This window comes from Pseudopodoces humilis, chromosome 3 (assembly GCF_049639895.1).
Source record: "Pseudopodoces humilis isolate 2021_Gansu_Grassland_sample_001 chromosome 3, ASM4963989v1, whole genome shotgun sequence".
Lineage (NCBI taxonomy): Eukaryota > Metazoa > Chordata > Aves > Passeriformes > Paridae > Pseudopodoces > Pseudopodoces humilis.
The window spans coordinates 113,275,066-113,287,913 of NC_142202.1; the positions used below are offsets into that span (position 1 = coordinate 113,275,066).

Genomic DNA, 12,848 nt, shown 5'->3' on the forward strand with positions numbered 1-12,848 from the left:
GATTAAAAAGAGAATGAATTCAAGTCTAGTGATGCCACCAAGATGCCGCCTGAGGGCTGGGGTGGATTATTCCCACTGGCAGGTCTCCAGCCCCTTCCATACTCAAAATACAGAATTGTTGATACTTTTAATGTATTCAGGGAAAAGAAATCCCAGGTTCTTCCAGGATGAGCTGATTTTATCGAGCTGTTAAGTGCATTCAGAGTTTTCCTGTCAGAAATCAGGTGAATTGGTTACACACCTGTTTCTGTGAATCCCTCCGTTTTAAGGAAAATCAAGTTCCTGACGCTTGTTACAGATTTCTTCCTGTTTCTTTCTTTCCCCACATTTACAGTTCCATACTCCTCAAGTGTCTTGGGACCCCAAGAAGTGAGGGAACTGCAGAATTTATTAAGGCTAAGTAACAAACCAACTTTTTCCCCTTAAAATGTGCCAAAAGAATATTTAACAGATGTCCACAGCTTGTAAAGCTGGGGAAGTGCAGTTCCCTGTCGGGGGAAGGCAGAAGGAAATCCCTGAAAGCCTCCCTCAGATCACAGCCCCAGACAGTTCCAGTGAGCAGGAGATGGACCATGGCCGTGGAGCACACGTGTGTGCAGGGCTGAGGAACCACAGGATCCTGAATTCCCTTCCAAACAGGGAATGTGGCAGGAGGAGGAACAGAGTCTGGGGTAGGACATGAGCCACAGGGAAGGATTTTGTCTGGTGCCATGTCCTGAGGGCACGGATATTCCAGTGCCAGGTGGAGAATGGGCTGTTGGGAGCAGCCCTCGGATCCCCCTCTGAGACATTAAGGTGGAATTTTATACACACATATATATAAAAAAATAATAAATAGATATATATATCCACGTGTGTCCCCCAGGCATTGCTGCTGGGCTGGTTTAAATGCCCAGGAATCAGCTCACTGAGCTGAAGGTGATCCACACCCCAGCCCTTTCCTGCTTTCAGTGTGGCAGCCTGTGGCAGGCCGGGGGCTGGCAGTGACCCAGAGGTCCCACGGAGTCGTTCTGTGGGCTCATCCTCGATTAAATGTGTCTGAGGCTGCAGGAAGCACCCGTGCCAAAGGGACAGGTGAATCCATCCTGCAGGGAAGCAGCCCTGCAGGAGCTGCAGCACATGCATTATCCCTGGGATCACATCTCTGCCATCTGGCCTGGAGCAGAAGCCTCCAGAGGTGAAACTCTCAGCCCAGCTTTGCCACTGTAAAATCCAAAATCGGCATCAGAGGAGCCTGAACTGAAAGGGACAGGAGAGCAGTTTGGTTCAGTTTCGAGCTGGGAGGGAAGGGCTGGGAGATGCAGCAGCAGCAGCACTGGAATAAGAACGTTTGTTTGGAAGTGCAGCAGCTCCAACACTTTACCATTTCATATTTCATCTCACCCACGTACCTTAAATCAACTCCCAAGGCTGTTGTTCCCTCTCAGGTGCGAGGTGGCTTTGCAGGAGGGGAGGGAGCTGGGATGGTGAGGCCTGGGATGAAGGACAGGGAGCCGAGGCCCGGCAGGGACTGCCCTCCACAGCCTGTGCTCAGCCCCAGCGGGGCCCTCTCAGTGCAGGGGTGGTTAAAGCCCGTCCTGTCCCAGCAGCTCTCAGCTGCTCCCAGTTCAGCTTTGCAGGGTGCAAATTCAGGGTGCCAGTTTGGCTGTACAGGGTGCAAATTCAGGGTGCCAGTTTGGCTGTACAGGGTGCAAATTCAGGGTGCCAGTTTGGCTGTACAGGGTGCAAATTCAGGGTGCCAGTTTGGCTGTACAGGGTGCAAATTCAGGGTGCCAGTTTGGCTTTGCAGGGTGCAAATTCAGGGTGCCAGTTTGACTTTGCAGGGTGCAAATTCAGGGTGCCAGTTTGGCTGTACAGGGTGCAAATTCAGGGTGCCAGTTTGGCTTTGCAGGGTGCAAATTCAGGGTGCCAGTTTGACTTTGCAGGGTGCAAATTCAGGGTGCCAGTTTGGCTTTGCAGGACATCCCAGAAACCACCAAGGACAGAAGCTCCAGTTCTGTGTCTTCCTGGGGTTCGTTTTTGTACCTTTAACCCCGACATGTTCACGCTGCTCCTTTTCCCACCTCATTTCCTCCCCTGCACGATCCAGGGACAGAACTGCTGACCGCAGCTCTGGGTTACAGAGGGATCACAGGAGCACTCACTGGATTCAATGGGATAAATGTGATTTGGGATTCACCTGAGCCAAGAAGGGCAGCGCAGAGCAGGGCACGAGGCCACTGCAGCCACCTCGGAGCTCCAGCGTGCTCCAGCAGGAACTGTGGCTGCAGCCTGTGGCCAGGCACTCCGGGGCTGCAGCTCTCCTCCTGCTTCCCAAAGGGGCACCCCAGTGCTGCAGGGCCCAAGGGAGAGCTCCAGGAGCTGGGATTTACAGCACATGGAGCTGTGTCTGCTCAGACCCCTGAGCTGCTCTCAGGGTCCCCCTGGGACCCCCCTCCTGACGGGAATTCCCTCCAGTGCCAAGAGCTGCACAGATGGATCCACCTCTGCAGGGAGATTTGCACCAAAAGCCCTGCAGGGTAAAGAAATCCCCTGTTTGGGGTTCCCTTGGAAGCACTGGCCGAGGTTTGGTGTCTGAATCCCCCGTGGCACCGTGAGAGGCTCCCGCAGGGCTGTACCAAAGTTTGGATTCCACGAGCTGTGAGGTCTTTTCCAACCTAAATGATTCTGTGGAGAAACAGCCCATTTATTCCCACCCCAGGGCTGGAGCAAACCTCGGGCTTTGGTTTGGTTTGCTTTGGTTTGGTTTGGGTTGGGTTGGGTTGGGTTGGGTTGGGTTGGTTTGGTTTGGATTGGTTTGGTTTGGGTTGGGTTGGTTTTGGTTGGTTTGGATTGGTTTGGGTTGGGTTGGGTTGGTTTGGATTGGTTTGGTTTGGGTTGGGTTGGGTTGGTTTGGGTTGGGTTGGGTTGGTTTGGATTGGTTTGGGTTGGTTTGCTTTGGTTTGGTTCGGGTTGGTTTGGTTTGGTTTGGGTTGGGTTGGTTTGGGTTGGGTTGGTTTGGATTGGTTTGGTTTGGTTTGGGTTGGGTTGGGTTGGTTTGGTTTGGGTTGGGTTGGGTTGGGTTGGGTTGGGTTGGGTTGGGTTGGGTTGGGTTGGTTTGGTTTGGTTTGGGTTGGGTTGGTTTGGATTGGTTTGGGTTGGGTTGGGTTGGTTTGGTTTGGTTCGGGTTGGGTTGGGTTGGTTTGGTTTGGGTTGGGTTGGGTTGGGTTGGTTTGGGTTGGGTTGGGTTGGTTTGGTTTGGATTGGTTTGGTTTGGGTTGGGTTGGTTTGGTTTGGTTTGGTTCGGGTTGGGTTGGGTTGGTTTGGTTTGGGTTGGTTTGGTTTGGTTCGGGTTGGGTTGGGTTGGGTTGGTTTGGTTTGGTTTGGTTTGGATTGGTTTGGTTTGGTTTGGTTTGGGTTGGTTTGGTTTGGTTTGGATTGGTTTGGTTTGGATTGGTTTGGTTTGCTTTGGTTTGGTTTGGTTTGGGTTGGTTTGGTTTGGTTTGGTTTGGTTTGGCTGTGTGGGGTCATGGCTGTGGGGTGGATCAATCCCAGCTCCATCCTGGGCAGTCACGAGGAAACCAGAACAATTTATGGCTCTCAAACTGCCAAAGCCTTCCCCAAACCCTCTGCTCTGGGCTTGTGCTTCCCTGCACAGCTCCCACCCACTCTCCCCCAGGCTCCTTTCCCTCGTTTTTGTGTTTTCAAACATTATTACATCTCAGATCCAACCAGCTCAAATACTTTTTAATACATTGAAAATGTAAAATAAAGCATATACGAAGTACATACAGTATATATATATACACATATTTCAAATACTTAAAATTCTTATGTAAAATATGATTTTTTTCTATATTATTTGTGTAAAAATACATTTTCAAATGGTGTCACCTCGATTTTGCTGTACAGACCCTCAAGCCCAATCGAAGTCCCTTTTAAAAAGGCAAAAGACAAAGGTTTAGGATTTTTGGAACTGTGTTTACAGGGCTGTTGTCCACACAGGAAAAGCCTCTGGGAAACAGTATTGGATTGCTTCTTTATGAGAATTCCCATTTTTATTGCATTAATGGCAGGAACCGAAACCTTTTCAGTTGTGCTGCAGTAATCCCGCTGGCCTGGCCGAGGAACTGTCCCCGGTACCCTGTCACCAAGCTGGGAACCCCTCCTCTGTCCCCTCTTCTCAGCTACTAAAATATATATTACTGTAAATATATTACTGTAAAGATATTCCACTCGCTCGGCACAACAGCAAACGGGAGCATTAAAAACAGCCCAGGGCCGAGAGCCCGCGGGGCCACTCCTGCTCCTGGCCTGGGGACACACGGGGGACACACGGGGGACACACGGGGGACACACGGGGGACACACGGCTGACACATGGGTGACACATGAGTGACACAAGGGTAACACGAGTGACCCACGGGTGACACATGGGTGACACCAGGTGTGCTCATCACAGGGACCCTCCCACATTCCCGCTGTGGGAACCCCGGCACCTGAACCATCGGATGGAGCCCCCTGGACGAGAGAAGCCCCAAAGCCGCTCTGATCCACCCTCCTGCCCCGGATGGTCTCTGCTGCCTCCCCCACGAGGATCCCCTCAGGATCCCCCTGAGAATCCTCCCAGGATCCCCCCAAGGATCCCCCTGAGAATCCTCCCAGGATCCCCCCAAGGATCCCCCCAGGATCCCACCGAGGATCCCCCCAAGGATCCCCCCAAGGATCCCCCTGAGGATCCCCCTGAGGATCCCCCTGAGGATTCCCCCGAGGATCCCCCGCCCCATAAGGACCTGACCAGGAACTGCTGCTCCAGCAGCTGTTTTGTGCAACCAGAAAAAAAAAATAAAAATCCAACTCCCCAAACCAGTGCAACTGCTTGGAACCTCCTCTTTCCTGTAAATTCCAGGAGGGAAAGTAAAATTCCACACCAAATTCCTTCCCTTGCTGCCCACCTGGCTCAAATCCTGCGCCCCCAGAGCCGCAGCCTGTCCGTGGGGTTTGGGGCTGGGAAGCGAATTCCAGTTCTGTGTCCTGGAAAGGGAAACTGGAGCCTCCTCCCTCCCCGGGTTCCTTTCCCTGCCACAAACACTCCGACATCAGGCTTTGGAAATCCTGGATTTCTGATGCCGCCGTTCCCTGCAGTGCTGTTCAGTTCATTCCTGGGGGAGCGAAGTCTAATGGATCCCGTCTGGAGGTGGATTCACCGTCTGTGGGAAGGAGCCTCAGCAGTGGGACGGGCTGATCCCACCCCGAGAACTCCACAGGATTCCCCCTCCTGAAACCATCATCCCACACCCAGCTGCAGCCGAACTTCCAGGGCTTTATCCCTACTCCAGGGAGTGCTTGCAGGGATTGTCACACCGAGCCCGTTATCCTGAACCATTTCCTCACGCTCAGAGATGCTCCCCCAGGCTGCACCAGGAGCGTGCTCAAACCTCAGAGCACGCCAAGAACTGATTTCCTTAAAAAGAAACGGAAAGAAAAGTAGCCCAAGCCAAGTGTTGATCCATGAAATGGAACTAAGGCACTGACAGGTGTAAAGTCCTGAGCCAGCAGCACAATCCCACCCGGGGCCGCTCCGTGTCCAGGGTCCCCGGCTGTGCCAGCCCCTCCTGGGCCACTCGGAGCCGTGGGATGGCTCCAGAACAGCAAACCCAGGCCGTGCTCCGCAGGAACAGCCGGCAAATCCCACAGGAGGAACCGGCTGCGGCCACAGGCGGCCGGTGACGCTTCGGGAAGGGCCAGGGAGCTCTGCGAGAGCCTTTCCAGCAGCAGCTGCAGCAGCCGAACCCTCCGAGTGCTCGGGGTCACAGCTCCCTCCTCATCCTCTGCCTCCCCCTCTCCAGCAGCCTGGAAAAACACCCTGAGAGGAGCCCAGGAGAGACAGAACTGTCCCAAGGGTGCAGTGAAAGCTCTGGCTCCTCTCAAGCCTCTGTCCGTGTTGTGTACCCAGCACCGAGCTGCCCTCGGCCTCTCCCGGGCTGCCCCAGCCAGGAATGGAAGTTCTGCCAGGACCGGGGGAAGGAATTTCCCTCCTGTCTAGGTGAGGCCTGAGGGAGAAAGGGACAGATCCTGCTCTCAGCTCCAAACCAGCCCGCACTGCCTCCCCAGCTTTACAAAAATACAGGATCTCCTCTTCCTGAACAAGAGGGAATGGCAGGAACAGGCACAGCCCGGGGGTTCTTGGGCTACCACCACCAGTACGGGTGTGAGACGCTCGTAGGGACAATTTTGTGCAACTTCTTAGATTTAAAAAATGGAGTGAATTTCTAATCCCTAAATCCTCCTCACCACGGGATGCTGGAGCAGCGATGTGGAATCCCGGCAGTGGGGGTCACTGCTCTGCAGCAGATTTGAGATGACACCACCCAGATGCTGCAGCTCCTGCTGCTCCGGAGGCGGCCGCGCTCCCTGGGCAGGGAAGGAAACGCTCCTGCTACCACGGGATCAAGTCTGCAACTCCATTTTCCTTGTCATCACCAACTAAATCATGAAATATCCTGTGCTGGAAAGGATCCACAGGGATCATCCAGTCCAACTCCCGACCCTGCACAGAAACCCCAACAATCCCGCCCTGTGCCTGAGAGCGCTGTCCAAACGCTCCTGGAGCTCCGGCAGCCTCGGGCACCGCTCGTTCCTTGGAAAATCACCCAGGGAATTATTTCTGCTCCTCACCACCAGTGCCGGGCTCCCGGGGAGAAGGGGAGGGGAGCAGTAGTACAAAGGAGAGGGGAAGGGAAGGCTGAGGACCCCGTGCACCACTCAGCTCTGGGAATATTGCTTCAGCTTAAAAAGGCCTTTGGATTAAAAGTGAATTCAGTGCTTTTCCATCAAAAAACATACATAGCTCTGTTCCCTGACCAGGATGCAGCACGGCCCCCGCCTGCCCCAGGAGGGGAACAGCCCTCGAGTGACTCTGCTCCATCAGCCCAGGAACACGGGGCCACTGTGCTTTGATTTCCTGCAGCCCAAGGGAAGGAACCCAGGAACTGTCAGAGAACACAGGTGCCACCAGCTGTCCCCAGCCAGCTCTGAGGGGCTGTCCCAGCACCCCTCCCTCAGCTGAGCTGAGCTCAGCCCAATTTGGTACTTCAAACACAAAGAGCCACCCAGCAAGGCCCAGGCAGACACTCATTTGCCTTTCCCTACACTCAGGAAATATAAAATCTTGGATAGAAAGTGGAGATGTCTGACCATGGGGGTGTTTGGATGAGCACAAAACGCTTCCCAGAGCGCGGCAGGACCCGGGGTGACGCTCCGTGCCCTTCACCTGTCCCCGTGTGCCAAGAGCAGCCGGCTCTGGGCCGTGGGATGGCAGCTCCCAGCTCCTGGGGAACGGCCAGGAGAGCAGATCCCTGCGGAGCTGTGCGAGCCCTGCTCCCGCTGGCACTGCCATGGTCAGCACAGCTCCTCGCAGTTCCACGGCCGGACACCTCCCCCGGCTCCGGGAGAGGGGGATCTGCAGGGCCGGAACACCGGCCCGTATTGCACAGCCCTGGAGCCTTCTGCAGCGGGCAGCTCACCGGGAAAGGCAACGGAGCATCGCCAGAGCCTCCCAGTTCCCAGGGATCTGAACTGGGAGCAGCCGAGGGAGGAGCTCAGGGCTCCTGGCTCGGTGCTCCATCACCACACACGGCTGGACTCGGATTATCCCGTTCCCTTTGCCAGGAGAACGGGCTATGGGCTGGATCCCCCCGGCACAGCAGAGCTCAGCAAACGTGCTCAGAGCAGCCTGGGGTTACTGGAACTGCAGTACAAGTCAAACGCTATCTCCTAAAAGACTGAAAAAATATCTTTAAACAAAATATTGTGGCATATTTACATAATTCCTTAAGTGCAAACTCTTGTCACAATTCACGTAGTCGAGCGCGATTTCGACTCCCTGTACAAGAAGGTGCTCTTTCGTTAATGAAAGAAGGACTCTAACTCCGTATTCCTGATTCAGTAACGTGTCTCTTGTGCAAGGCAGTAAAATTCCTGTTTCTTCCCAAGATACTTCCGAGAGCAGCCCCCGGAGGGAGCCGTGCTGCGCCCCCGTTACCGCACCACGAGGCAGGAGACGCACAGCTTGGAGGGGCCGATGCAGTCGTCGTGGCAGAAGGCGCCGCAGCCCTTGCACATGATCATGGCTTTCAACCTGCAGTAACATTTGGAAGGGGGATCCTCCATGCCGCCGTCCTCGGCGAACGCCTGCACCGGGAGGCTCTGCCCGTGGCCGCCGGAGCTCACGGCCTGCCCGGTGGGAATGGTGGTGACGGTGACGGAGAAGGACATGACGTTGCCCATGGAGCTGGCCAGCTGGTTGCACTCGGACAGCCCGGTGACGAGCGAGCCCTGGCCCACGTCGGGCGAGGTGGAGACGTTGATGGTGCCGCTGTAGCTGGGCCCCAGGAGCTGCGGCCCGGAGCTCCCCGGCAGCTTCGGGGGGTGCGGGGCGGGGAGCAGCGGCGGCTGCGCCGAGTCCGGGGACGGGGCCCCGAAGAGCTCCGTGCTGCCGTGGCCCTTGCCCCTGATGGCGTGGGCCATCTGCTCCTGCGCCGCCTGCAGCAGGTCCCGGGCCAGCGCGCTGCCGTCCAGCGCCGGCGCCTTCTCCTTGGGGCCGGCTGCCGGCGGCACCGGGAGCCCCTCCGCCGTCGCCCCCGGGGAGCCCGGGGCCGGGGGGCCGTGCGAGCCCCGCTCCTTCTCCCCCTGCCCCGCCCGCGGCTCCTCCTCGACGCCGATGCGCTCCCGCTCGTCCCCGGAGCTCTCGTCGTCCGCGTCCTCCTCGCTGCTGCTGCTGCTGCTGCTGCTGCTGCTGCTGCCCCGGCCCATCATCTCCTCGGGCTCTGCCCTGGCGCCCTCGGCCAGCCCCAGGCGGGGCTCGGCGCTCAGGGAGAAGCCTCTCCTCAAGCTCTCGGAGCCGCGGCCGTAGGTGGAGATGTTGAGCAGGTAGTGCCCGGACATGGCAGGCTTGGACGTCCTCCTGCCCGTGAAGCCCAGCATGAATCTCTGGCTGGTGGAGCTGTTTTCCACCGGGAAACCTGAGTGCGGGAGGTTCAGCTGCGAGGGCTGAAGGACGGGCAGCAGGTTCTGCCTCTGCACCCTCTTGATGAGAGTCTGCAGGATCTGCTCCTGGGTGGATTTGCTCAGCGCCTCCTGGCACTGCTGCTGCTCAGGAGCGGGCTCCTTTCCCGAGGGGAGCGGGAAGGTCCTTGGAATGTGAGGCAGGGGCCTGTTCTGGCAGAAGATCTTCCCGAGCTGCTGCGGGGGCAAACTTGACGCTCTGTCCCCCGCCTCGGCGCCGTTCCCCGCTGCACCGGGGGCTGCTGCCCCCTTCTCTTCCTGAGGAGCCACCGGGACACTTTTCATTTCTGCTTTGGTGAGCGGCTTGGGCAGGATCTGCTCCAGAGGGACGCTCTTGCCCTGGAGCAGCTGGGTGACCAAAGGGTTGTTGGCAGGAATGCTGGAGCTGGCTCTGGGCAGGGCCCCGCCGGGAGCAGATTTAAGGCTGGGTGCTGCTGAGGAGCTGCTGCTCGGTGGGACGGGCACGGCTCCGGGGCCCGTGGCTGGCAGCGGGGACAGCAGGGGGGAAGGAGATTGGCTTTTGGAGGGGTCACAGCCGGTGTCTCCCGGGGTTCCGCTGCCGGAGGCTGTGCCCCCCGTGCCCCCCGTGCCCATCCCTAGCGCCGGGGCTGCCGCCCGGGGCCCTGGCTGTAGCTGTGCTCCAGGAGGATGGCGAGCAGCTCCCGGCTCCGCCTGCCTCTCCACCTGGGCACGGGGCACCGGGCAATGGGGAAGAAACCTTCTCGAACCTCCCCCGCTTCCAGTTCCTGCCAGTTCCAGTGCGTTTGCTCCAGTTGCGCTTTGGGGGGCTCCGCCGGGGTCTCTCCCGTCTGCCCCCCTGCCCGGGGGTCTCCCCCCGCCCGGGCCGGGCCCCGGCACGGCTCCCCCGGCCGAGGCGGCGGCGGCGGCGGCCGCTGCCCTCTGAGCCTTGGCCTGCTGCGCTCTTGCCTTGATGTCGGCCAAGGTCCTGGCCCCTGTCCTGCCCGGACTGCTGAGGGACAGGGGGAAGCGTGCCCTGGGAGAGACCTGGCCCGCAGGAAATGGCATCGGGGAGATTCTGGACACGGGAATCTGCAACAGAGCAGGAGAAAAGCGCAGCTGAGACAAGGGGAACGCTCCACCCACAGCTGTGAGTGTTTGCAGCTTCCACTTGGAGAGCTGCTTGTGGCTGGGGATTAGAAATCCCTTTGGAGAAACCCCTCCTGTCCCTGCCTTGAGACCCTCGGCCGCCTCCCGGGCGGTTCTAGGGTGGTACAAACCCCGTGGAGCTCATCCCTCACACCATCAGACCCACTGACACCATCACCCCAGAGCCCCCAGGCTCCCTCCCTGAAGGGCTGATCCAGCCCCCAGCCCTGTCAGCCCCTGTTCCTCTGTTTCACATTATTCAGATGTGATTTCTGTCCTTTGAAAGGTGTCACCACCCTGCTGGACTCAGCCTTGCTCCTCCCCCCTGCTCACCCATCATTTTTGTCCTCAGTGCCTTTGTACAAAGCCATAGTGATCCACTGAGCTGGAGACAAAATGCTGATAATTTACTCTTTCCTTCTAAAACATTTCCCCCAATGTTCCAGCTGACTTTCCCTATGTTTGCTCTTCCCAACATAAGTGCTGAGCCCTGCACTGAGCCTGCTGCTGCCCTGTTTCCCTGCAGACATCTCAAGGAGTTGACTGGAGGTTACATTTATTTTCTGTAGCCATAAAATCCTCACTGGATCTCACTGAGCTCTGCTCAACCACTTCACCGCTTCATTTTTGGGGAATGACACATCTTGGGGACGTCTGTCCCCATTTTTTCCTGGTTTGCAGGTGAAACTCTTCACCATCACCTGCAACTCACTCTGCTGTTAAATTAAATCCCACCTTTACTGCCCTGGCAGGCCAACCCTCCCTCCTGCCTGGTATTCCTGACCCCTTTTATGGACAATTTCCCCAGTTCTGTGTCACTGACAATTTCATTGATGCTCTCCTGCCTCCGTGCTGTTCGTATTAACACGGTGACGATGATGAGCTGCTTTTAAAGTCTGGAGTTTGCAGCCTTTTAGTACAAAAGGATATGAGTAGGGGAGCAGAATTCCTGGGACATACAGGAATTAAGCTTCTGCCTAAGGCCCCAGGTCTGGTCCTGACCTGGCTCTCAAACATTCCTGCAAAGCCTGGATTGTTTCTGTCCTGCTGCCTCCCCTGCCCATCCCAGCAGGGCCCAATTCCCCCTTCTTCCCTTCCCTTCCCTTCCCTTCCCTTCCCTTCCCTTCCCTTCCCTTCCCTTCCCTTCCCTTCCCTTCCCTTCCCTTCCCTTCCCTTCCCTTCCCTTCCCTTCCCTTCCCTTCCCTTCCCTTCCCTTCCCTTCCCTTCCCTTCCTTCCCTTCCCTTCCCTTCCCTTCCCGCACCTTCCCGCACCTTCCCTTCCCTTCCCTTCCCTTCCCTTCCCTTCCCTTCCCTTCCCTTCCCTTCCCTTCCCTTCCCTTCCCTTCCCTTCCCTTCCCTTCCCTTCCCTTCCCTTCCCTTCCCTTCCCTTCCCTTCCCTTCCCTTCCCTTCCCTTCCCTTCCCTTCCCTTCCCTTCCCTTCCCTTCCCTTCCCTTCCCTTCCCTTCCCTTCCCTTCCCTTCCCTTCCCTTCCCTTCCCTTCCCTTCCCGGCTCTTGCACGGGCTCAGCAGTGTCTGCTCCCGAGGTGTGGCCCTGCAGCAGGACTGCAGCGCTGCCAGGGGCTCTCAGCAGCGTCAGGGCTGCAGTGCTGCCATCTGCTCCTCTGCCCTGCTCTGCCGCTGCACCTGCGTCCCCACGGCCCTGCAGAGCCCTGCAGCTCTCCCTGTCCCACGGGACGGGCTCTGGGGACCCTTCTGACCCAACCCCTGGGGTTCGGTGGCCGTGGCTCCGTCCCGGTCCTGCTCACCTTGAGCGGGGGCACCCGCGGCACCGTGCCGGGAAAGGGCTGCTTCCGAAAGGCCTGCTGCTGCTGGCAGGGCTCGGCCACGCGGGGCTTCTTCTCCGGGGAGCCCGGAGCTCCCTCCCCGCTCTCCGATTTCCTCTTGTGGGGCTCCACACCGACCTCCGTGGCCTCGCTCCCGGGGCCCTTCGCGTCCGGGGCTGCCGCGGGGCTTTGTGGCTTGGCTCCTTCGGCCGCCTCGGGGCTCTTTGGTTTGCCGGGGGCCCCCGGAGCCTCCTTCCCCTCCCCGGGTTTCCCCTGCTCGTGTGCCCCGTGGCCGGTGGCTCCGCGGGGAGGCTCGGGCAGGGTGTCCCCTCGGGCTCTGTCCCGGCCGGGCCCGCAGCGTTCCCCGGCTCTCGCCGCCCGTCGCTCCGGGGATGCTCCGGCTGCCTTGGGCTGCGGGACCTCTCCTCCCTCCTGCGCTGTTCCTGTGCCAGCTCCTGCCCCGGGGCCCGGCCGCGCTTCGGGCTCCGCCGGGGACCAGCCCTGCTCCCGCTGCGGGCCCGGGGGGCTGCGGGGCCGGGCGGGCTCTGCCTCTGTCAGCCGCTCCGACTCCTCGGGGCTCAGCCCGGAACTGGCAAGGAAAACAGAGGCTTTGCTTTGGAAAACATCCCTGCTAAACCGTCCCAGCGAGGGAAACGGAGGCAGGAGTCTCTAGATAAACTCCCCAAATAAATGTCTCACACACCCGATTCTGTGCCACCCGATTCTGAGAACCTTCCCTGCCGATAATCCTCCCACAGGAAACAGAAATCGGTATCAGAGATTAAAACCAGCTAAATGCAATACGTGGAACACCGGGTAGCTCCAGGCCTTTTCCAGACACCGGTTTTCCAAGGTGCAAATCCGAAGGGTTTGGCCAGCAGTGAGGATCTCCTGTGTGAGCCCCAGAGCCCCT

The 12,848-nt window shown here is 58.2% G+C and overlaps 1 protein-coding gene across 2 annotated transcripts in view; it reads right to left on the reverse strand.

The window, feature by feature from the left end:
- Positions 1-4,759: 4,759 nt before the first annotated feature.
- The window catches only part of ASXL2 (ASXL transcriptional regulator 2), a 62,642-nt gene continuing 54,553 nt past the window's right edge, over positions 4,760-12,848 (reverse strand). For both annotated transcript variants that reach the window (XM_088052920.1, XM_088052921.1), the window contains 2 exons: positions 11,918-12,524; positions 4,760-10,094 (listed from right to left, as the gene is read on the reverse strand). In XM_088052920.1, the coding sequence (XP_087909046.1) occupies positions 8,019-10,094; positions 11,918-12,524 (2,683 nt within the window). In that variant the 3' untranslated portion in view covers positions 4,760-8,018. The remainder of the gene's footprint in view (positions 10,095-11,917; positions 12,525-12,848) is intronic.